The sequence below is a fragment of the Acyrthosiphon pisum genome, chromosome A3 (assembly GCF_005508785.2).
Source record: "Acyrthosiphon pisum isolate AL4f chromosome A3, pea_aphid_22Mar2018_4r6ur, whole genome shotgun sequence".
Taxonomy (NCBI): domain Eukaryota; kingdom Metazoa; phylum Arthropoda; class Insecta; order Hemiptera; family Aphididae; genus Acyrthosiphon; species Acyrthosiphon pisum.
The window spans coordinates 30312919-30337334 of NC_042496.1; the positions used below are offsets into that span (position 1 = coordinate 30312919).

General features: G+C 29.5%; 1 protein-coding gene across 3 annotated transcripts in view; it reads left to right on the forward strand.

Annotated features, from left to right (window-relative positions):
• The first annotated feature begins 3723 nt into the window (after positions 1-3723).
• Positions 3724-24416, forward strand: part of LOC100161455 — a 34800-nt gene continuing 14107 nt past the window's right edge. Inside the window, exons 1-9 of one of the 3 annotated variants that reach the window (XM_029491226.1) lie at positions 6381-8440; positions 8509-8659; positions 9326-9361; positions 10403-10481; positions 10717-10784; positions 10899-15778; positions 15836-16201; positions 16268-16387; positions 22631-22717. In XM_029491226.1, coding sequence (XP_029347086.1) covers positions 8368-8440; positions 8509-8659; positions 9326-9361; positions 10403-10481; positions 10717-10784; positions 10899-15778; positions 15836-16201; positions 16268-16387; positions 22631-22717 — 5860 coding nt within the window. In that variant the 5' untranslated portion in view covers positions 6381-8367. Of the gene's footprint in view, positions 3940-6380; positions 8441-8508; positions 8660-9325; positions 9362-10402; positions 10482-10716; positions 10785-10898; positions 15779-15835; positions 16202-16267; positions 16388-22630; positions 22718-24416 lie in introns of those variants that run through there. The other 2 variants (XM_001948545.5, XM_003240980.4) reach the window with 2 other exon arrangements.

Below are 24416 nucleotides of genomic sequence, written 5' to 3' on the forward strand. Positions count from 1 at the left end.
ACAAAGTTGAATCCATGAATCCTATAATAGTAGAGACGTAGAGTAATGGATGCCAAGGCAAATACTCTAGAAAATATTGAAGGAATAGAAATTCAACAGACAAAAATATTTCTTTAACCTTCAAACAAAGTGGAAGAATTTGTAGAGGTCAAAAAACACAAATTAAACATCATGATAAGTCAAGTCAAAAATTCATCAAGTGAATGTAATACCAAAATTGTTTATAGTAGATGAAGCTCCTTATTTTTAAAATAAAAAAAGAGCAGAAGATAACCCTCATAAAAAAATTAATCATCAGATTCCAAAATGGCCCAAGGCAAAGACAATGGAAAGACACAACTGTTACCAAAAACTACAACTGCCCAAAACGAAAGCTGTATTAGTGTGGATTTTGACCATATTTATTAAATATTATCTTACATAAATATTAAAGTTATTTTATGACTAGTGAGAAAAAGTTTCAAGTAAATGAATGCAACAAATGCATCTTTTACTATTATTTATTGTATTTGATAAAGTGTATTAGGTATACAGTCTTGTAAAGAATACTTTTATTTTGTATTCAAAATACATATTCGAATACATTATAAAAAATATATTCTGAATACATAATTAAATATTATTAGAATATTTTTTTTCAAGATAATTTTTGTGTTTTGGAATGGTTGGAAATTAACATGGATCAATTATATTTCATTCAAAGAAAACACTATTGTTCATAACTTTTAATGTGCCCAATTTTTAATAGAAAATTTGTTTTGTTGCGAATATTAACTATTTTTTGAGTTTAAAAAAGTATTTTTAAATGAAAAAAAAAATACAAAAAAAATTATTCAGAATACGCATACAAAAAAAAAATATATTTGAATACACTACAAGACTGATTAGGTATATTATATAATATTATATTTGAATGAAGAAAATATTATGAACATTATCTCAAACCATTATACCACCTATTTACTATAATAGATATAAATTAATTTTGAAATTTATATTGCAGATATTTATTATTATAATTATATAATAAGGTATTTTAAAAATTGCAATAAATAAGCTTATTATTATTAATTGTTATTCTTTTAAATCTTTTTTTTAGGTAGGTACGTACAAGAACATATTATGGTACTGTTGAATATGTTTGTATTATAAATAAAATATCAAACGAAGATATTGCCTACAGAAGTATAAAGTTGGTAGCAGGGTTGGGCAGTATCTTAGATATAATTGTATCTTGTATCTTGTGTCTCGATATAATTATATGAAGTATCAAGTATTTCATAAAATAATGTATGATGCAATACAAGATACAATTCTGCTTTTTAATTTCAAAATAATTTCAAAATAATAATAATAATAATTAATAATCTTAATAGTTTATACTAGTTCTTTAATAAAAAAAAAAATTATTAATAATTCAATTTTACTAGTCTCAGGTCATTTTTTTGTAGGTTGTAGCCTTGTAGGTTATTGGAAATTATTTTTTAACCCAGTACCGAGAAATCATAAAATATAGTTATATATGTGATATATATATATATTATATCAGTGACACATGCACATTGAATTGGACTTAACGTCTCTACCTTATTAGATATCCGTAATTTTACCCAATTTTTTTCACTGACGGAGTTTACACTAAAAAAAAGGTTCTTGTGGAGGAGCTTACATAAAAACTGTGATAGAGTAACTGCAACTTTGTTACTAAAAATATATTATTAAGTTAATAATAAACAATATATTGTATATTGTACATTGTAATTAAATTTAATGAACTAATACTTTATAATACTTATAAGGCAAAAAAAACAGTTTTTAACCTGTTTTTCGGTAAGGCAAAACAAGAATATTTTTTTAATGGTTTTTCTGGTACTGATAAATAAATTAATATATTTGTATATTAAAACTTGTTTTGGAGCTTGAACAATTATGTTCATTGTTCAAGTACATTTTTATATTTGAGATTCATTTTTATTATTAATAACTACACACATTTATAGATAAAAGTGTAAAACACTATAAAATATTAATTTTTATAAATTGAATGAACAATAATACTTATAAGGGCAAAGCAAAACAATTAATAAGAAAAGAAGAAAAGATTAATATGGTATAATAATATGTAGTTCATGTCAAGTAACATTATGTATGCCAAAGGCCAAACCGTTTACTATTTGTAAATTTACTAAGCAAATACATATACATTTAGGTATATTGTAGAAATGTATTATGATATAAGGTATTCTATGAAGTGCAACAAAAAGGCTTATTGTTATAGAAATAAAAGTATTAATATTTGCTTATAATATTGTAACTATATTTTAAAATCTTTATTATTAATTATAAGGGCAAAGGAAAACAATTTTTTTATGGCAAGTACCAGAACATAATTATTATTATTTTTTACTAATAAACGCTATACAGCTTTTAACAATATATGTATGTAGTACATAATATTAATGAATGTATACACTATACAGTAACATATAATAACAACAGTGAATATCTTATAAATTAAACAATATAATATTACATAATAAGCTCTTAATCACTATCATTGATCTTCATAATGATGGACCCCATTCTTTTGTTTAGTGTTATCACCTTATCTTTTCTACATCATAGAGTATTACAACATTTACAACTCTATGCGCTATGCCTCTATATCGACACATCGTGCCTAACAGAATAAAGCCTCGTTCACACGGTGACACTAATGAGTATGACACTAATGATATTGTGTGTCGTGACCCCTAGTGCCGTATATCAAAATCGTTTGATACGCGACACTAGTGTCAAGCAACTGTCGCCGTGTGAACGAGGCTTAATAGGTCCAAGTGTCACATATTTATTATTATTTATCCCTAATACTTTTAAAATTGCACGGGTGTACGGTACACGACACGCGCGTGCCCAGAATCAGCTGGCGGTTCGTGACAGCCGATAACGTTGAACCGCAGATATCTATACTTAACTAGATAAGGTACCTACTCCTTTATAATAACGGATATCTATATACTTCTAGATAGCGAACTCCGACCATAAATTGCAGCATCAAGGTCGACGGAGGGTAATTGTATGCTATTTTATATGGTAAAGATAAGGTACATTATGATTTACCTCGTATTGTATTTTATTATTTCTAAACCTGTTGTTTTTAAAAATACAAAATATTTTACGTTTACTATTTTATTTTACCGTTAAATTAGTATCATATTATAGATATCTGTGCGTTGAACTTATACCTGATAACTGATTCTGGATAATTTTCTCACATGCGTATTATCAGAGAACACCAAACGACAATAATATGCCGTGGTAATCGTAGATAACACATAAAAAGATGACCTACTCGGCCGAAAAAGTCATTCCTCGTGCGTAGGCGTAGCGATCACAATGACTGACATCTGAACTACACTATACACATGATAAGTTATAACTATATTTTTCCTTGTCCCTACTATTTTTTTATCCCGTGGTGTTTGAACAACTAGCGCTGCCGCCTGCCGGGGACTGATTTCCTTACTAATTGATCGGAACGAATTTTTTGTACCGAGACGAGGGGCTCAATGATATTATGTCATGTAACAGTTAGTAGTTACATTGTACCTGTCGAATGTGATTTTGGTGGGGAAGATACTTTACACAATTCAGTACAATACCCATAATAACAATACCCATACAGTATATGATTTTAAAGGGTAGCACTGCATTTGGTAGTAACCGCCGCTTGGAGTGCCCGTGGCGTAAACAGGAATTTGCTCTGGGAGGGAGGCGATTGTGCATTTTTTGTGAAATCTGTAAACTACATGACACATCATGGTACTATACCATGATATATTATAATCATACAATCTCCGCAAAACTCTATAAGGAACCGAATTCAAAAAAAGAGGATATAGCGCAATAATGGTTTTATCTCAGACTCACGCATGACAGGTATGTTCATAATCGTTTTTTGAGTAATCTTAGAGCAAAATCATATGTTGTAAAAGTCTTGGGGAGGCTTGCACAAACGACTTGTACTCCTGTAGCGACTTACCGAACAGTTTTTTAAACAAAACCGGGCGTGGCTTGAACGCCCGATAGTGGTTTGTGTACTATTGATTACCGGACCTCTAAGCTACAGAGCACAGATTGGATTTCGGTTCGGTAAATTATCATTGACGCTATCAATGTTATTGGTAGTTTAATATAATATTATTCGGTAATAACGGTTATCAATAATTCAATATTTCTTTACGTAATTATGCATGGTTTAGATATACAAGGTTATAGCAATAGTACCCTCTCATTATATAATTTTATCACGTTAAGGAATTAAAATGGCAGCGTAAGGGGACGACCTATATACTGGCTGTATACTATATTACTATGATATTACAATATATACCTACTAAGATAAGGACTGTACCCTTTCGCTGCCATTTTATTTTCGTTTGATAACAATATAGACTATGTGCAATGACCTTGTAAAATTAAGTCATGTACTTATGTAACACAGGCACAATCATTAACTTTATAGAATGAATAAATAAGGTGCCGGTAATAAATTTACATACTGTTCTTTATGTTACCCATATTTAACCCACCCATAGAGAATAATAATATCTTTGAGGGTTTGACATATCGGTTTTCTACACTAAACTATTTTTTTCCAATAGTTCACTGATATTTCAAAACACCGTAATAAAATCATATTTTTTTTGTGACTTAAATATTATTGAGTGAATACTGATGTGTCGTTAGTACTAACAAGAAGATGTAAAATGGTCATCTATATTTAATCTATTGTAAAATTAAAAAACAAATGTACCTATTTCTTAGCAATTAAACATTATTTTTTTTTACTGGCGATGCGCAGACATTTCTAAAAATTAAGTTTAATATTGAATGAAATTGAAGGTTGTGCGTACTAAATATTTTTTGTTACCTTTATCGTCGAACACGGCACAGTCTATTATGATATATACTTATTGCATTATGTAAAACATTTTAATTATATGTATTGGCAATCGTTATACTATACGATATTATTTGGTCACTTCTACTGAGAAACGGAAAACAACAAGTTCAGCATTACATATTTTGAACTGCAATACGAGACTATGGTGTTTCTAATAGCTGAACATAAATTAAAAACTCATTTCGTCGTGGGAATGTAAGGACAGTGAAAACTATGTATTTAGTACGTAGTTATTACTTATTGCGCGACAACAATCTCTGTGCGCCCGCATTAGTTTTAAATAGTTTTAATACAATAATACATACCTATATTATTGAATGTTAAAATACATCGAAACCTACCTTTGATACACTCGAAATCTAATTCTTATTTTTCTAAGAAAATACATCGTACCATAAGGTCCCTAAAATTGTAATTAATGTTCTCTTGCGGGCTACAAATAATAATTCAGGGTTGGAACGTATAATACAGTACAGTATAAAACACGTATTATACGTGTGTATAAAACGTATAAAACGTACAGTATAAAACTACTTAGTTTTATACGTTTTATACTGTATAAAAGTTTTTTTTTTTTGCTGCATCGAACAGCTATTATCAAGTACCTATTCAAGTTATAATTAATTATTTACTATTTACTATTTAGTTCATCTTTAATCTTTATTCTGTATTAATAAACTACTCTAATATTAATATTTTATAATAACAAAAAAGACATTTGTGATAATTTTTTATATTAATAAAAATATATATATTTTTGTTATAACATATAATTCAAAAATAAATTTGTATTGTTTTTAATTTTATTCTAAATTTAAGGAAATTTAGTATGTCTTGGGCGTTAATTAGTTTTATACGTATTATACGTTTTATACGTGGAGTATAATACGTGTAACGTATAAAACGTTTTATACACGTATATTACCAACCCTGATAAATACAGAATATACCGGTGTTATACCACCAGCAATATGATAGATACAACATTATTTACTTAATAGTTGTTTGCAATAACCAGATATAGGAATCGAAAATGGCAAAATCAAAATTGAATGTAACTTGTTATTAAATAATTATTATTAAATATCTATATTCTTTGTGATGATATTATTTACGGGATTAACATTTAGGGCCGTTCTTACAGTGCCCGGTAAAATGTCGGTTAACGCTAACCGACCGATAACGGATTTTATCACCGGCAGAATTCGGCCGGTTAACATTAACCGGACATTGTAAAAACAGCCCTGTCCGGTTTTTTGTATTTAATAAATCTTTAATGTCGAAATTTGACTGGTTCGAGTATTGAGCGTAATTTCTTGAACTCGCGCAATATTGATTATCGGTAATACTCCAATTTCTTCCTTGAAAATATTGATCAACGAGAGTGACCATCATTACGATAGTATAACATATCACACATTGTATCAATACTACAGTAGTTGCTCCTGCTATATTCAGATATTCTATGGTTGCTGCCTTTCCATTACGAACCACAACGAAGTTAAACAGTTTTAAATTTTTGTTCAGACCAAACAATTTTGTCACCCGTCAGTAGGTAGTAATAGTACCTATATGAAAGTAGTGGTTCGACTGGATCTACTACTATCGCGTTCGCGGATAACGTGCGATATGATATTTTCGGTATGTCTCGCAATAGCTGGTATAATATTACCGGCGTTTTTATTATTATTATCAGTGTTGTCTGTGTTTGTTGCGAATGACGTCTACTCTCGTCGGATTTTAACGATCGGAGGTCGTCGTAGAAAGGAAGAGGAACACCGTTTGTTTTCGTAATAAACGGAGGTAGGTACGTGTTGTGACGGGCGGACTCACACGGGAAGGCGGCCACGTCCTCAAATGAAAATTGAAACCTTTCGCGCCGACGCCGTTCATCGTCGAATTTAAGACAGAAATACTATACGCTTCTGCCCGTGGAACTTTTCCACGACGCGACGTTTTACGTTGCGAAAACTCGCATTTGGCATACGCCCGTTCTATGGTCATTACAATCGTGGCCCGTAGCGACTTGCAAATCGCACTTTTGTTAAAAACTAAAGTCGCAGCAAGTTATAACCTACCCGACATCCATCATAGTATTTGTGACAATTTTTTTCACGACATGGTCGGTCTCGTATGTGTATAGTGATTAAAACATAGTAATAATAATAATGAAAAAAAAACGACGAAATATATTTCATACAATAACATTGGTAACGTTTATTCATTTATTGCACAATGTGTGTAAAACAGTAGAACATCGGTTATATTTGTCAGTGTTATCGGTAAATATCGCAGGAGAAAAAAATATTAGTAAATATCGCTAACACAACAAAACCGGAAACCGAGTGGCAACGTGACGATGCGAATCACGATCTTGTAAACGCGAAGCAATGATTAACTACAACAGCTGCAGGCAGCTGACGGATCTTTGAGCCGCCGTCGCCGCGCATTTTCGTTATCGCGTCACGGACAGCACTGTAGAATAAGAAGCGGGAAACGATGCGGTGACAAAGGGCCCAACGCGATCGGACGGCACTACAATGGTGAACCTCTTAACTTGTCCGTCGCTGAAACGAATATTATTATTTATTGCTCAAAAATCGGCAAACACATCACGACGCGTCGAACGAATTCGGAAGACTGCTGCTGACTAATGACAAAAAGGATCGTGCTGAGCGCTAACGCAAATCTCCCCACCACCCTTCTGAAGCAAAAACGGCACTGTAGCTGCTGCAGCGCTAGGACGGCGCGGTGCGCGGCGACCAGCACTACACCGCACCCCGCGCACGATCATCGGGTCAACCGTAGACAGTTCGTAGTTTCGTCCGGCGTACGTTCGCAGCACCAAGTTACGAGCCCACAGTGAACAGTTCACAGTCCTTCTTCTGTTGTTCAGGTGTTCGGCCGTTCGTTTGTTTTGTGCCCGACCGTCGTTCCGTCGCCGCCTTGCAACGCTCGGTGCATGTACTCGGCAGCGCACGCAACTGCAGAGCCTCTCACCGTTCGGCGTGCGCGCATGTTTTGATCGGATAAACCACTCGATTTTGTCTCGTCCCGGCGATCCAAACTCACCCGCTTGAACTTGGTTAGACCACGCAGGTTGCCGTCGATTACCATGTGAATTTCATACGACCGTTAGCGCGTTTTCTTTCGGCTCCGACGAATTACCACGTGCCAATATTATGGTACGCGTACCATCGTCGCGGTCGTACCGCCCGAACCAGATTTTTCAACGGTTCACTTGACGCCGCCGCAACTGCGTCCATCTCCCCCACCACAACTTTACAGAATATCCGCCATCTTTGTTTTTTGTTTCGTCACTTCATTTGCTACTGGGCCGTGGTTGGGCGAGTACGTCTCCTGCATTTCGGTGAAATATCGACCACGTGTTTTTCGAAGCCATGGGAGACGCCGACGACCCACCCCGTGATGCGAATCAACCCTCTCGAAACGACGCGCTTGTGGCTCCCGAAGGTATGTCGTATTATTTTTGTTCGTAACCTAATCAAACCATAACCTCTCCTTGTTTAATTTGTGCGCAGAAGACGAACATTACTACGGCAAACTGCTGACGCACCTCCAGACGTTTTTACCGTTTCTCACTGAAGTCATTAACAACAGCGAACTTTTAGACATTTTACCCGACCGTGTGTCCAAGTTGCGGTATTTGTACGAACTGGTGGACGCCAAAAGGTTTGCGTCTTACCTAAACAATATTATATCATTATGCCAATCGTTTTTATATTACATTGTACTTGGCAAAGATTCTAATTTGTTAACATTAAAATATGGTGTATTATTCTTTGGTTTAGGTTAAGTACAGATATCTGATTAAAAATAGACACTTAACAAGTTAAAAAGTTAACTTAAAAGCTAAGTTGAGCTTAAAAAGTAGAAATAATGATTTTAATTTAGAATTTTTGTTTATACAGTGTTGCCGATGTTCCAACACTTATGTGCTGACATCTATGGTGGAATTATTTTGTACAATTTTAATTTTGTACTATCAAAATTTAGATCTCTTTTTTTCAATTTTATATAGACATTATTTTTACAGAAAGTAACGAAAAAAAAACCTTTTAGGTATTTATTTTATCTTTTAAATTCAAAGGAAGCTGATTTATTGGCCATTGGGTTTATGATGTATTTGATGAAGGTTATCTTTCGAAAATATATTATTTCAGATTACTTAAAATGATAATGAAACTATTTTAATAAATTATCTGTAATTTTTACGTTTATACATTAATACACACAGTTCCTAAACTAACCAACATTTTAATATTTTTTGCAACATCACATTTAATTAACATTTTAGTTTTATATGTCATAGATGAAAAATGTATTATGGTGTTTCAGATTATTAATGAGTTTGGATTTATCTTGTGATTTATGGTAAATACTATTTTTGAATTGCATCCTTAATAGTCACTATTTGAAGCTTCATACATTACCCATCCAATATTTGCACATTTTCTACTGAAAAACCACTGTATTTTGTACTAGTTCATTAGGTTGGCTCTTTTTTATTAATATTATCATTTTCTTATTGTTACAAATGACAGATACCTATCTAAATAACTTTTATGTTAGAACAATTTTAAGTAACTACGATCTACCCAGATGTATTACTGTTTTTAATATTCTCAAGCTAATGTCATATTTGAAGATGTTTGGTCCAAGATTAACTGTATATAATAACTATATAATTTGCAGCTTACCTAAAACACGTTATGTAATAATACAAATTTGAAATACTCTTATATAAAACATTTATTTTAATTATAAATTGTTGAGGTACTCTGTGGCCTATAATTATGTCTTAAAATTATGATTATTATTTGTATGTTGTTATACGCAAAATAAACAAAGACTACAGTTTTATGCATGGAAGTACAAATACTTAAAAATGAGTTTTGTTTACATAGTATTATATATATTGAGCTAATATTTATTTAGTTCCCATAAATTATATCCCTACCCATAGTATCAATATTATATTATGTACAATTGTGGAAATTCTATTCTTTGTTTCCAATGATTAAGAAGTTGTTTTATTTTAGTAATTAAAACCTCTTCGGAATAATAGTGAAATTATTTACTAAAGTAGATAAATAGAATTCTTAAAAATTGTTTTTAGGGACGTAATAAAAAAAATACACAGAAACTAAATCATTGTGTTAAAACTTTAAATTGTTCATCATTGTTTTACAAAAAAATGTATTAATATTTTTATCAATCATAATATATTATCATTTGTTTCTCATGTACTTGTATTTTATTTTGTAATTATTTATCACTAAGTCATTTAAAGTTTGGAATCAAAATAATTAATTGAATATAACAATTAGTTATTACAATATTATGTTAAAATATACACTATTTTTTTAACAAGAAATTTTCTTTGTATTTACCTATATATATTTTTTTTCTTAGGTTGTCACCAGATCGACTAAAAACTTGTAAAAAAGTATTTTATGATTTATACGATAACTACAGTAATCCGTTAAACTACGTAAGTGTTATATTATTAATCTTAATTTATTTTAAACATATTTTGTTATAATATATAATAATTTATTTGTTTGAATAAAGTCTAAATGATGCATTAGAACAGTAGATTTTCATTATTATTTACATTTTATTTGTTTATATCTTGAATATATATACTAATTAAAATGATTATGGCATATTTAACATACACTAGTTGTAATGTTTATATATTAACTTATACATCTGAACTTTCACAGTATTTACCTCCAGATTTTAAAACTAGTTGGATGCAAGAAACAAAGTTAAATGACGAAGAAAATAATGTGTAAGTAGTGTATTCTTCTTTATTTATCTGTATCCAAATACATTTACAAAATTGTTACTAAAAATAAGGAATTATTTATTAGGCATTTTTTTTAATAAAATATTTTTTTGGCAGATCTTTAGAAGTAAGATGTACATCTAACAAAAGTAATCAAAACCAAAATAGTGAGTCTGAACTTTCCAATATAATACCAGAACCAAGTACTAGTTATGAAAACATAGTAAACAATCAAATGGATTTGCCACCAAATAATGAGAATATTATTAATAAAAATGTTGAAATTGGCGAGTCATCTTGTAGCAAAAATTCAATCAATGACTCATTGCTTGCAAAGAATGATCTACCAGAGTTCTCGGACAGTCGTATAAGGCTTAATAAGATAATTGGTTTTGCAACCAATGCTTCTATTGAAAAACTTAATAAGTCTGATGCATCTATACCGCATACTGAACTTAGTACACAAATTTTTGACGAAATGATCAAACAAAAAAATGGCCCAGTTATTTATAAAGATATGTTAAAAGGTATCAACATGGATGATATTGATGTTAACTATGTAAAAAATGTAATAGATGGTATAAAAAGAGCTAGTTGTGTGGAACCTGTTCAGCCACCACCATTACCCCCATCAGATCTTATGGATTTGGGAGCATCAAGAATAAATTTAATGTCAACCACTGAACCAAATTCTAGTGATGTAACTCGTGATAATGTTTTATTAAGTAAATCTTCAACTAATAGCCGTGTACAATTGAACACTGAAACAAATAAATTGTCTAAGACTGGTTCATCAAATGAAACTAAACCAAAGTTTATATCTGCATTAAAACCAGGTACATTAATTGATCTTGAAAATTCAAAAGTAGTTCGTGCTTCATTGCATATAGAGTCTCTTAGACCAGTTATCAAATCAAATGAGAAAAGTACTGAGGTTAAAACATCTCTCGTTGACATCGTCCCTCGTGATCCAAGAATAAGGCATAAAACTTTATTAACTTCTGGAAAGAATGTTAATCCATTTAATACACCTGCTTCATTAATATCAATTGCGCCATATACTCCTTTTGCTCCAAATAGAGACAATTCAAATGCCAAGTTGTTTGATACTAGAGCACAGGAAATATATAATGGCCAAAGTTCATCGAGTCATACAAATCTTCAGCCGTTAAATCCACAATTTTCTTCAGAACATAATGGAAACTCTATTCAATTGAAAAACAGGTCATTGTCTCTTAACCAAAACAAACATAATCGTAGTGATGATAAAAAAAATGATTATAGTCAATTCAGTAATCCTACCCAAATGCATGTTAATCCATCCCATATTGAGCCATTAACCAAATATTGTGATCCAGTGCCATACAAATTTCATTGTAATGATGCATCCAAGAGAGATCCAAGAACATTGAAAAGTGTTAAAACAACTGTTCATCCTAATTACAAAGAACATAGAGAAGCCAAGCTCAGAGAACAAATGAAAGGTTATCTAAAGAATAAAAACCAAATGAACCAGGACCATAATCAATATCGTAGCTTAGTCAATGAGAAAATAGAAAAAAGTAACATCATTGATTCTTCTTATAATACTTTTGGACCTGTAAATGAAACAGCTAATATAAAAAAATTTAAGATACCCAAAATTAAACATAATGAAGAACTTAGTGATAACAGTAAAGAAAGGTACTCTAAACTTAAAACATTTGGAGACAATAAAAATGATACAGATGTCTTAACAACTGAGAAAAAATCCAAAATACACTTGAAATCTGATACAATTAGAGAACAATATTTAGTAAATGATCAGAAATCTGAAACAAATAAAAGTAAAAATTCAAAAAAAGACCTCAAAATAATTGATAAAATTATTGATAGTGGTACGGATAAAACCTCAGAAATTGAAATAACTAAAAATAGTAATACAGATGGAGATCTAATAATTAAAACAATGATGGACAATAAATCAGAAAAAGTTAGTTGTCCAGAAATGAATCTTAAAGAAATTACTGTTGACATTCCAAGTAAGGTAAATAAGGAAGAACTTGATTCTAAATCTGAACAAAGTAGCATTTTAATTAATCCCCCACTCAAGACTAAGCCTAAGAAACATAAAAAGTATTCCAAGGAAAAAGAATTTGAAAAAATTATAAAAGAAGCTGCCGAGAGTTTAAATGATGACGGATGGGGTCCAAGAACAAGAACAAGGAGTTCTGTGATGAAAAAAGAAGGAATCGTAAAAACTATAAAAGTTAACAACTTAAAGTCAAAATTTGAAAAAGACAATACAACAAAAAATTATAAGAAATTAGAATCAGGTGAATGTAGTAAGGAACTTGATAATGGATCAATTCCGAACTTGGAAGATGTTAGTGGACGGACTGAAATCAAACATAACATTATATCATCTACATCAAAGGAACAATCAGGAGTTGTCAATTCTACAACAACCGAAATTGTGTGTAAAAGTCAAGAAAAAAATATTGTTTCTTCTAATGAAATTAATTCTACAGCTGATAGTATCCCTAAAATTGACGATAAAGCTTTAATTGACATTTTAAAAAATCCAAAGTTTATGACTGTGATGAGTATATTTCAAGATGAAGATAAAATGGAAAAACTTAACAAATTATTAGAAAGTTCAGATGTCAATACCAATGATGATAAATTTAAAAAAAAAAGTATATTAAGTAAGGAACAAATTGAAATTGATGAAAAAAAAAAGATTAGAAGAAAAATGAAAAAAGAAAAACGGAAACTGAGAAAAATGAATAAAAGTATTAGTGCAGAATCTTCTATTGAAGAAAGTAAAAATGAATTTTTTAATGACATATCAGGTAATAATTTTAATCAAGCAGAAAACATAGTAAAAACTAAAAGGAAAAATAGCTTTTTAAATGAATTCTATGATGGTAATACTAGTTCTGAAAATATTAACAGCCATTCTTCAACTGATCAACATAAACTTAAGCCTATCAAACGTAAAAAATCTAAAGAAAGCTATGGTAGTTTTGAAATACTTAAAGATAAATGCAAACCGGAATTAAAAGACTTAAAAATTGTTATTGCTAAATTTGATAAAAATATTAAAAGAAGTGATAACTGTAGTTCAGATATTTCAAGTACAAGCAATGATATACAAATCAATAATAAACCAAAAAATATTGAAATAGCTCAAGAAATAATATCTAAGAAACCTTTTTTAGGTCCATTAAGTGTTAAATTAGCAAGACAAAAAATGGAAATAGAAAAGAATAATTCCCAAGACGAATGTGACATTAAAAATTCGTTTGAATTTAAAACTAAAAAACTTAGAAAGGGATCAAAATCCATTGATAAATTTAATAAAAAAGAAAAATTAAATTCTGAAACCTTAAATAGTTTAATGATAGAACAACCCATTGTTTTAATAAGGCCTATTCAAAACCCTAAGCCATTTGATGATGAAACCAACTCCAATAAATCAGTTGAACAGAATTCTAATACATCAACTTTTACTGTCAACAAACCAGAAATAAAAAAGGCTAGACCGTCAGAATTAGATAAACTTCATGCTGATATTAGTGAAATGTTTGATTGTGAAGCTGTATTAAATGCTTCAAATATACGACAATGTAGAACCAATAAACAAATTGACTATGTAAATACAAATGTATTTATGTCAAAGAAAAAGAAAATGTCAAATATTGAACCATTGGATTCAAATGATGATCAAAACGAGTTGGACTGTAATGTAAGAAAAACAAATAACACAAAAAAGAAAGTTAAAAAATCAACAGTTAAATTAAATACAAAGAAAAAAATTGTTAAAAAGTCAATGGCAAACAAAACTTTACCACCAGTAGTTGTGAAAACTGCAGTTTTAAATAAAAAATCCAATAAGCAACAGAATAAATTAAAAAAATCAAAAAAGAGAAACAAGAAATTTATGAAGTCTAATCGTAAGCAATTCAAGGTTGTATCGTCTGATGATTTTGAATTGAATAATGTGTTGAAAAATAATATATCTACTGAAATAACATCTAAAATTGTCTCAGAAAACAAATTTAAGGACAAACTTTATTTTCAAACTGCTGATAACTTTTTGGAATGTAAATTTTGTAATTACAAGGATAAAGGATTGAATATTGTTCGCCATTATAAAGATCAACATGGCGAGGAAGAAGTTTTACCATCCAGATTACCTAAGAATTGTACTGAATCATTAATACATCAATCTTTAAAAGAAAATTTTGTATATCCAAATCCCCAAGATTTAGAACCAATTTGTCATCGGTCTGTGAATGTTAACTATACCTGTGTTTTTTGTCAAGTTATTTTCCATGATTATTTTAAGTTCTATGATCATATTACTGGTCACACTGGAGAATACAGGTACAAATGTAAAATGTGTGAACAAATTTATTCAAATGAAGATGATTTGAATAATCATATTTTAGAACACACAGACTATGATAAAACTGGTGGAATTTCACATTTAATATTTCCTAATCCAATCCGTGGTAAATACATTTTTGGATATTTATGTTCCTTTTGTTATTATGTTCAACTTCATTATAATAACATAGTCAAACATATGGCATCACAACATTTTGATGAAGATAAAAAATTGAATGGCCATTGGACAGCTATACGTATTAGTATGTCTGTGTCAGATAAAATGTACACAGGTTCTTCAATTGATTTTGACAATTTGGTTGGATGTTTACCTCCTATTGAGTCTGATCAAGTTATTTCTAAAAGTAAAGATAATGAAGACCAAAATCAACAGTCAACTGTGATGGATTTAAACGCACTATCAAACGAGCAAAATCAACCAAATTCCTTTTTATCTATCAAAAAAGAATTCAATGAACAAAATATTGACGAAATTCCAAAAGAGTCAAGTATTGATGAAAATCTGCCAAAATCAGTTACTCATGCAAATCCTCCAGTAACTGCTTATGACAAAGTTTTAGAGCCAACTAAATTTCAATTTTTACCGGAACAAGCTTATCAATGTAAGTATATCTTTAAAGACTATTAGTATTTATTAAAATTGGATTTTTTTTTATTAGCTCCTAAAAAAGAATCAAGAATCACCACAGAAACACTTGCGACTGAATATTTTGAATACACATTAAAAGACAAATCTAAAAAATGTGTCATAGCTGGCTTAAGTTGTGAATTGATAAATTCAATGTTATTGTTTAAATGCTCAGTTTCAAATTGCCGAGAAAATCAATTTTCTACTGTAATTTTTATTGATTATTCCAAGCATGTAAATAAGAATCATCAATTTGTAGTATGGGATGGACATTGCGAAGCATGTCATCACAAACTACCGATAGTTTCTGAACAACATTATGTAAGAGATGCGTTAGAACATTTAGTTTCTCATCATTTGACTCTAAAGAATAATGAACAACATCCCAATACTACAGGTATGTAAATCTATTGTCTTATTAATATTTTAAAGATCTATAATCTAATAAAATTAAATTTTCTAGCAAATCTTGGAGGTTCAAATATTGAATGTTTATCTTCTTGTCAGGATACAGTAAAAAATACACCATGTGTAGAAAACTTTTTGAAAGTTCGTTGTTTGCCTGGTGATAAATTATCCATTCGTAAGTTAAAATTTTGTTATTCTTTATATCAGTGGTTCTTATTGTTTTCAACCATGGAACACTTATAATTTTAAACAATCTTTGCGGACTATAGCCATAAAATAAAACAGACAATGTAGTATTAGTACTTGTAATTATTTAAGCAGTAGAGCTATAGTTGTAAAGTCATAGTTATGAAAAACAATTTTTAGCAAAGACGTCTTTTATACTAGACATTAGTAATAAAGTAGGTTGAATTAATTTTTGCCTAAAAAATTGCATTTGCATAGAATATAATAATGTATTTAAAAATTTTCAAGTACTCACAAATAATATTTTTAAATTACAACAAAATAACTAAAATCATTATTCTTTGTTTAAGTATCTAACTTTCAAGTCCAAATTTGAACTTCAAATATCTTAGATTTTTTGGTTACAGTATGAGAAACCTTGTTTTAAATTTTCAATCCTTAGGCATCAAAATTGAACATTTTAAACTTATAATTCGTTTTTTTTTTGAGATTTTGATAAATTATGTCAAAATTTAAACTTTAAATGTTTACAAAAAAAAAAAAATCATTCCTATGTATCCTTAATATTTTTCAACTGTTGTTAAAACAACTTATCCTTATCTTGTATTGATTTTTTGTATCTTATGTATAAATAGAACATTTTTTTATGAAATTATTACTCTAAATAATTGTTGTGCTTTTGAAGAGTTTTGTTTAAATTTCTTCAAATGCTTTTAAAAAAATATTGTGGATTTATGCTCAACTTTTTTTTAATTTCCACTAACAACAACTTAGCGAGAGCCTATTATATTAAAGTTAAAAGTTTTTTGATTTAGTGAAAATGTACGAAAAAAACTTAAAAGACAAAATTTTCTCATGCATAACTCAAAAAAAGTCGAAATATTTTTAATATTATACGCTGAAAAAAAATTCTAATATAAACACTTAATGATAATTTCATGGATCCATGGTCATTTTAGAGTTTACTAAGACTCAAAATTGAATTCAAAACTGGTTTTGCGTAAATCTCAAATTGTCCTTAATGTTTTTATTTTTCCCGACGATTTTGAAAACTATTGAGACATTTTTGATTTCGCCTATCAAAGTAACAACTATTAGAATTCATTTGTAAATATTCATATTCATATTATTATTCATCATTGCTCCGCCTTGAATCAAAAAATGTTTTTCTATACAATATATTACAATATCCTAATACAACAAATAATTAGAAATATAGAAACATAGTACCTATGTCCTATATAGTTCCAAATGTATTTTAGTTAACGCCTATATCTATGATTGGGTCTAAAATATGAATTATGATTTATTATAAATAAAAAATAAATAAATAAAATACATTAATCTCTTATATACATACCTTCTTTAAGCATAGCTTGTGGATGAGGAGTCAATATTAAAGTTATAATGTAATTTATTATGTTTACAGTTTGCGATAACCAGATATTTTAAACACATTTAGTAAATATAATATAATATAATATACAATTTAATTTAATTATACATTTGTATTAAAAACATCGATAGTGGTAAAATGAGTCCGGGCACACAATTTACACAACTGCGACACCCGAGCCAAGACAAAAAACTTTACCGCTATCTCTGTAGTGTGTGCCAATCTTAATACTAGAGACTGATAATTACCGCATAATATAATATATTGATATAATATTTTTTGCAAATTTCATTTAGGATTATCATTATTTAAATCTACATTAAAAAAATTTTAAAATTTCGGACGAAGGTAATACACAAATATTTGTCTAAAACCGGTATTCATATAATTAGTTTTAGCCAGGGAGTCAAAACTGGTTAAAATATTTCGGGTTTCATGCTCAAAACCGGGTAAAATTTTTTGCAGGTACCCGGGTTAGGTTAGGTATTAGGTAATTAGGTTTATGTTTTATAACTCAGGTTCAAATTTTATATTTACCGATAAAACTGTAGCATATAAATGTAAATATAAAATGCTGGTCATCAAACAACACTATACTGATTTTATAATTATATTACGCGAATACCTTTATAAAGTCGACTAGGTATACAATTAAATATTTAATATTTAAATGTGTACTTAGTCAATAATTAATAAATATTTATAAAAAATGCAATAAGTCTTTACAATTTAACTAATTACCCCATGGCCTGAAAGTATAGAGAAGCGGGACTGGGTTCTAACTTCTGGCCTCTGGGTAAAGATAATTAGAAGTTAATTAATTATTTATTACTTATTAGTGTATGCTGTATATAGTTCAGTTAATTTTGTGGATTTCGGGTTTCGTGTTAAAAACCTGGTAACATTTTTTCCGGTGTCGAGTTGCGTGTTGCAAACCGGGTAACATTTCTTGCTGGTAACCCGAGTTCAAACGGCGATCTTAGGTCCAGTTGTACCATCTCCGATTAAAGTTAACCGAATCGGTCGAATTTGCCTGGTTAAATATCTGTTATTAGCTAATTAAGCGTAATCGAAGTTTAACCGTAAACGGTACAACCAGGAGCGTCATTTCAACTTTTTTTTGTTGGCGTCAAAATGTTTGCAGGCCATTCAGATCATTACCAGGCCACATAAAAATATATTTTTTTTTTTTTTTGATGGTGGGGGGTGGGGGGTTAAGTGGGGACAAAAACTGTAGAAAATTTGTATAATTTATTTAATATGTCACTTATACTAGTATGAAAATATTACAATATCGTTGCTATTTTTGATGAACTATGTTTAGGTACTTTTAATGTATTTATTTTATATTATGGATACCAGTGTACTGCAGTGGTATTTACACTTGGTAAATAAATGTATTGGTATTAATCACCTTTATAATAAAATACCTAACTAAACCTAACCTACACATTTTTCTCCCTGCATACTCAAAATATATAACATAGCTAGCTTAATAAAACCACAAATCTATTTTATGGGTACCCTTCTTCACATTGTTCGTGTTATAATTTTATCAATTATAATACTGTGGGACCACAAAACCACACCAAAAATTTTGGAAATTTAACATTAGTACAATACATTTTTTTTAAAAAAATGAAAAAATATAAAATATATATAATATAAAACACTTAGGTATATATCGTTTCTTATATTTATTGTTGGCAGGCCAAAGAAGGCGTTTTAAAAAAAAGTTGATGCAAATGTACACCCTGCACCCCCCTAATGACGCCCCTGGGTACAACTGTCCTTTAGCATCATATATCCTACTTTCCCTAATTTTTTTAGGGTTATCCATATTTCATACTATACCAATTTCCCGTATCCTTTGTTATCCGTAATATACCAAATTTATTAATAAACTGATTTAATGGCCAAGGCCATTAGTACTTAGTAGTTTTGTAATCTACATTCTACATAACATCATCCTTCCAAATTTAATTTAATTTGCGATTGCAGTGGTTTTATAGCTTTTTAAGTAAGTCTTCTCTAAACTTTTTTGTTATTGCCGAAGCCCGAAGCTATAGTAGTAAGCTATAGTACTAAACTTAATATTCTGACCGGAGCGATCAATGTATTGATTTTACAATTTGTTCTTTGTTTTCAAGATGAGTTGTTCGAAATAATACTTCGATTTTAGACTTCAGTAACTGTACTGGGTAGGAAAGTGAATCTAGTTGGTGCATTCAAGCAGTGACTTATACATAATTCCCCAATCGGTGTATTATACATTTATATTATTATTTCTTAAGAGGACGCTACACCCCCATGCTTTGTCTCTACATAACATAGCGAATTGTACGTTCTGAATAATCTATTTCATTCAAGCATGTTTAATATAAGTTCGAATTGATCTATTTAGAGATGTGAGTGCTATAGATCTACCACATACATTTTCACCAGAAAAACAATTTACCATACATTTTACCAATTTTTTTACCGGTAAATTATTTTATACCTAAACAAATCCGTGGCCACTCTAATCAAATGAAATCAAAAACTCCTATCCCGAATTGTACAGAGATATCATTTTTATCAACTGATAATATATACCAATACAATAATTTATTATACTAATCACATTTTCTATTTTTTCGATACTGCAAATTATAACTATATAAGTAAAGTTAAAAGTAATATAAATGTTTTGACTTATAAACATAAAAAATAAAGGAAATTATGTGTTAACTTAGATAATTTAATTTAAATAATTTATTAATTGAATTATGAATATTCATAATATGTACTGAATACTGATACAGAACAATAGAACCATTTTTAGTTATTTATTGGTAAATTTACCGATATTTTTTTGCGTAAATTATCCATTTCTACATCTATTATCAAATTTAATATTAATAATATTGTTTGGCGAACCTCGGGTTTTATATTATATACGATATATTATATTTTAATTTTAAAGCAACTTATGAGTATTTTAAAAATATAAATTGTTTGCGCATTTTAAACTAGGTATTCTTAACTTGTTATAAAATTTAAATGAAAAAAAAAACCATGAGGTTCACTATATAATACTATTATATTACTTCTACATTTGATAACAGGATAATTCGCTACAGTATTATAATGGCTGTCAGTGTTATGACGTGAATTCAGAACGTCCAATTTTCTATATTACGGGTTTGTAAGATGGTGTCAGCGTACGCGTGTATAGCACCTTCTTAAAACTTTTTTAAAGTAGGAAGATTAAAGGTCCCCACAGAATGCAGTGGTGGCGTTAAATTCTATTGTCTTGGCTTTACCGCCGCGGTGAGCGGTGAATTGTGTCCTGCAGCAATTAACCGCCACCGCTGCAGTGTGTGGGACCTTTATTATTAGCCGCACGGACATGTTATCGGCGGCGGTGGCGACGGCGGGCTGTTAAATTTTACTCTTATTTCTTATATTATATATTTTATAAAATTAATGTATGATTATTGATTACTGATTAATCATTAGTGTAATAGTGTGCCGTCTGTTGGATGTGACAAAATATAAATGTAATTAAATCCTAGGCATTTTTTTTTTATATTACCTTGGAACGGCCCAAGAACACTATTTTATAAAATTAAAAAAAAGGCTTTTCTGAACCCTCACATACTCTTGTATACGCCTTTGCATTCTAGAGGCCAAAATTGAAAATTCCCAGTAGTTTCAATTTTCAAAAGCGCAGGGAAAAAATAAAATTCGTGCATTTTTATTTTTTACGCACAATTGATATTGTTTTTTAGTGTTCCTTACTCAAAAACAAATAACTGTTGATACTTGAAATTTTCTTCGAATGTTAATATTAGAATTTTCTATCTAGTATATTTTCTTTTTGAACTATTTATATGCATAAACATTTTTTGATTTTGATCAGTGTTTAGATTTGTATAGATATGTTTATATAACATAATAATATATCCCCGTTGTGTCCGTCCGTTAGTTACTAGCACGTTATACGATTGTTGATATTTAATTATTTATTTATTGTCCGTTCTCTGTAGTTCTGTAGTTATTGTACATATTTACATTTATACGTATACATTTTTTATGAAATTATAATTTATCGCGTTGCATTAAAATACGTTTTGAAACTGGGAATTTAGCTCTAGAGTGAGCTTTCCTAATTTGTTATTCAATTATTGTCGTTAAACAATTTTCCGCTTAGGTAAAAATTTGAAAATATAAAATATGGGTATCTCGTATCGAGGGTTGTTATTAGTATTATTAGAAAAAAAAGTTGAGCACAAAATTCGTCAAAATCACTAAAATTTGCAAATTATTTTAAGTTAGACATTTATAAAATACTTTGTATAGGGGACGGAGTGGGCGAGCGGACTAGGGTGTTGGTTGCGACGCATACCGTCGCCGGTTCGAAACTCGGCCATGGGCGGCACTTCTCTTCGGACAGTCACGGTGTCTGGAGAGAGAGAGACCGCCGTCCCCCATCCGGGCATGGCAAATACGGGTGCCCCAGAAAATTCTGCCAAACTAACAAACACGCGTGTTTAAACCTACAGTACCCTCGCCCACAGTTAAAAACCACCCAATGGCCTAAGTTGCCGCGGGTTAATTAATAAGAAAAAAAAATTCTTTATTTGATTGATAAAACTAAAACTTCTTTTTGGTTGTGTATATTATACTATACTTTTTTTATTATTAATTATTAATTATTAAACATATTAATAATTTGCATTCATTATTTATCTAATACAGTCATATATTATGTAACATTATTTGAAAAAAATATATTTTATTAAAAATGGTTTCTTAATAAAGAAATATTATACTTCTATCTATTTTATACAGATAAACCCAGCAGTTCAAGTATTACCAATATTTGTGAGATGTCTTTTGATGAATCATGTGATGAGACAAATTCCAATGGCGAAAATGGTAATGAAAAGTATTATAATATATATTGTGTTATTTATTTATTAAAACATTATACTAAATAAAAACTAGATAGGATTTTAAATTAATTTAGTATATGAATCCTAGTAATTTAAATGATTTTTTCCAAATTCTAAATGTTGGAAATAAACCATGATTAAAAATCTTAAAAATGTATTGAATATAGATCAGGTTTTTAAATTATGGGAAAATTGTGGTTTTTGAATTGTTGACATAATTTACCCTATTTAATCTAAGAACTGTACTCGGCAGCCGACTTGTGTTCATGGGTGTGATATCGTTACAGTTAGCGTACAAACAGGTGTTGTCATCCGACAACAACTAGAGTTGCTGCTAAGCATGACGAATTAGATAGGTGTCATCGTAGTTGGTAATCGGTCAAAAAGTCCGGATTAATTTTTTGATTGCCGGACAAAAAGTCCGAAAATACAAAATTGTCTATTAATGTATAATATATACATGTAATATACACATTATATGCATGTAATATTATATTATACAGTCAGTTCATATATAATTAATATTTATTTAAAATTTTTTTATATTTTATTACTTTATATTATTTCTGCGATGTCAGTACAATGTCAATGTCACAATATACAATATTATAATATAGGCCATAGGGGAAACCCGGGTGAGATGTAAAATGGGATAATCCAATTCTACAATCATACGACTACTTTTCTGGGATTTTTATTATACTTACCTACAGAAATCTTACAAAATAAAATAGGTAATAAAAAATCTAAACCGCGTTGCTTTATTTTCGATCCTTAGCTAGAAAAATTGAACATTTTATAATTTTCATATTACGTTTGGCTATACAATAATAATAATAATATTAATAATTTGACATACATTAGTTACGTTTCCCCAAGAAATGATTGTTGATACCAATACAATAATAATATTTCCATTTCAACCTCCATCTTAACTAAATAGCGTCTCAGGATACACTTACTAAGTGACAAATTCAATTTATAATTCTCGTCCACTACGTCCCTCATGAAATCGATTATATCTATGAGATAAATGTACATGATGCAATATACCATGCTAGGTACCTATATACAGACTTGGATAAAATACTTTTTAAAAGTATTTCAAATATATATTCCGAATACTTTTAAAAAAGTATTCAGAATATGTATTCGAATACTTTATGATAATAATATTCCTAAGTATTCACAAAAAGTATTCTAAATATTTATCTAATACTTTCTTTCAGTAGATTTAGATTTCAATAGCAACAATTTTATTTTTTAATTCTGTGTTTATAAATGAACATTATTATAATCTCGATAATTCACTCCTATCTGGCTATCTATTAGTTATAAATTATATTTAAATTAATATAATTAATAAGTAATAATTAGTAATATATAAGAGTACCTATACAAGAAATCTAGTACTTAGAGTACTTGTAAAAAGTATTCAAAATACCGTATTAAATACTTTTAAAAAAAGTATTTCTAATACAGTATTCAGAATACTTTATTCGGAATACTACCCAAGTTTGTCAATATAATATATTATCTAGATTTATATTATAATCGTGGTAATAATGATTATCGTAATTACTTATTGTAGTATGTAGGTATAATCTTTTGGTAGATAAACTGTAGAAATACTGCCGCGATAAACATAAGATAGATATAGCCAAATAGGTGCCTACCTACCA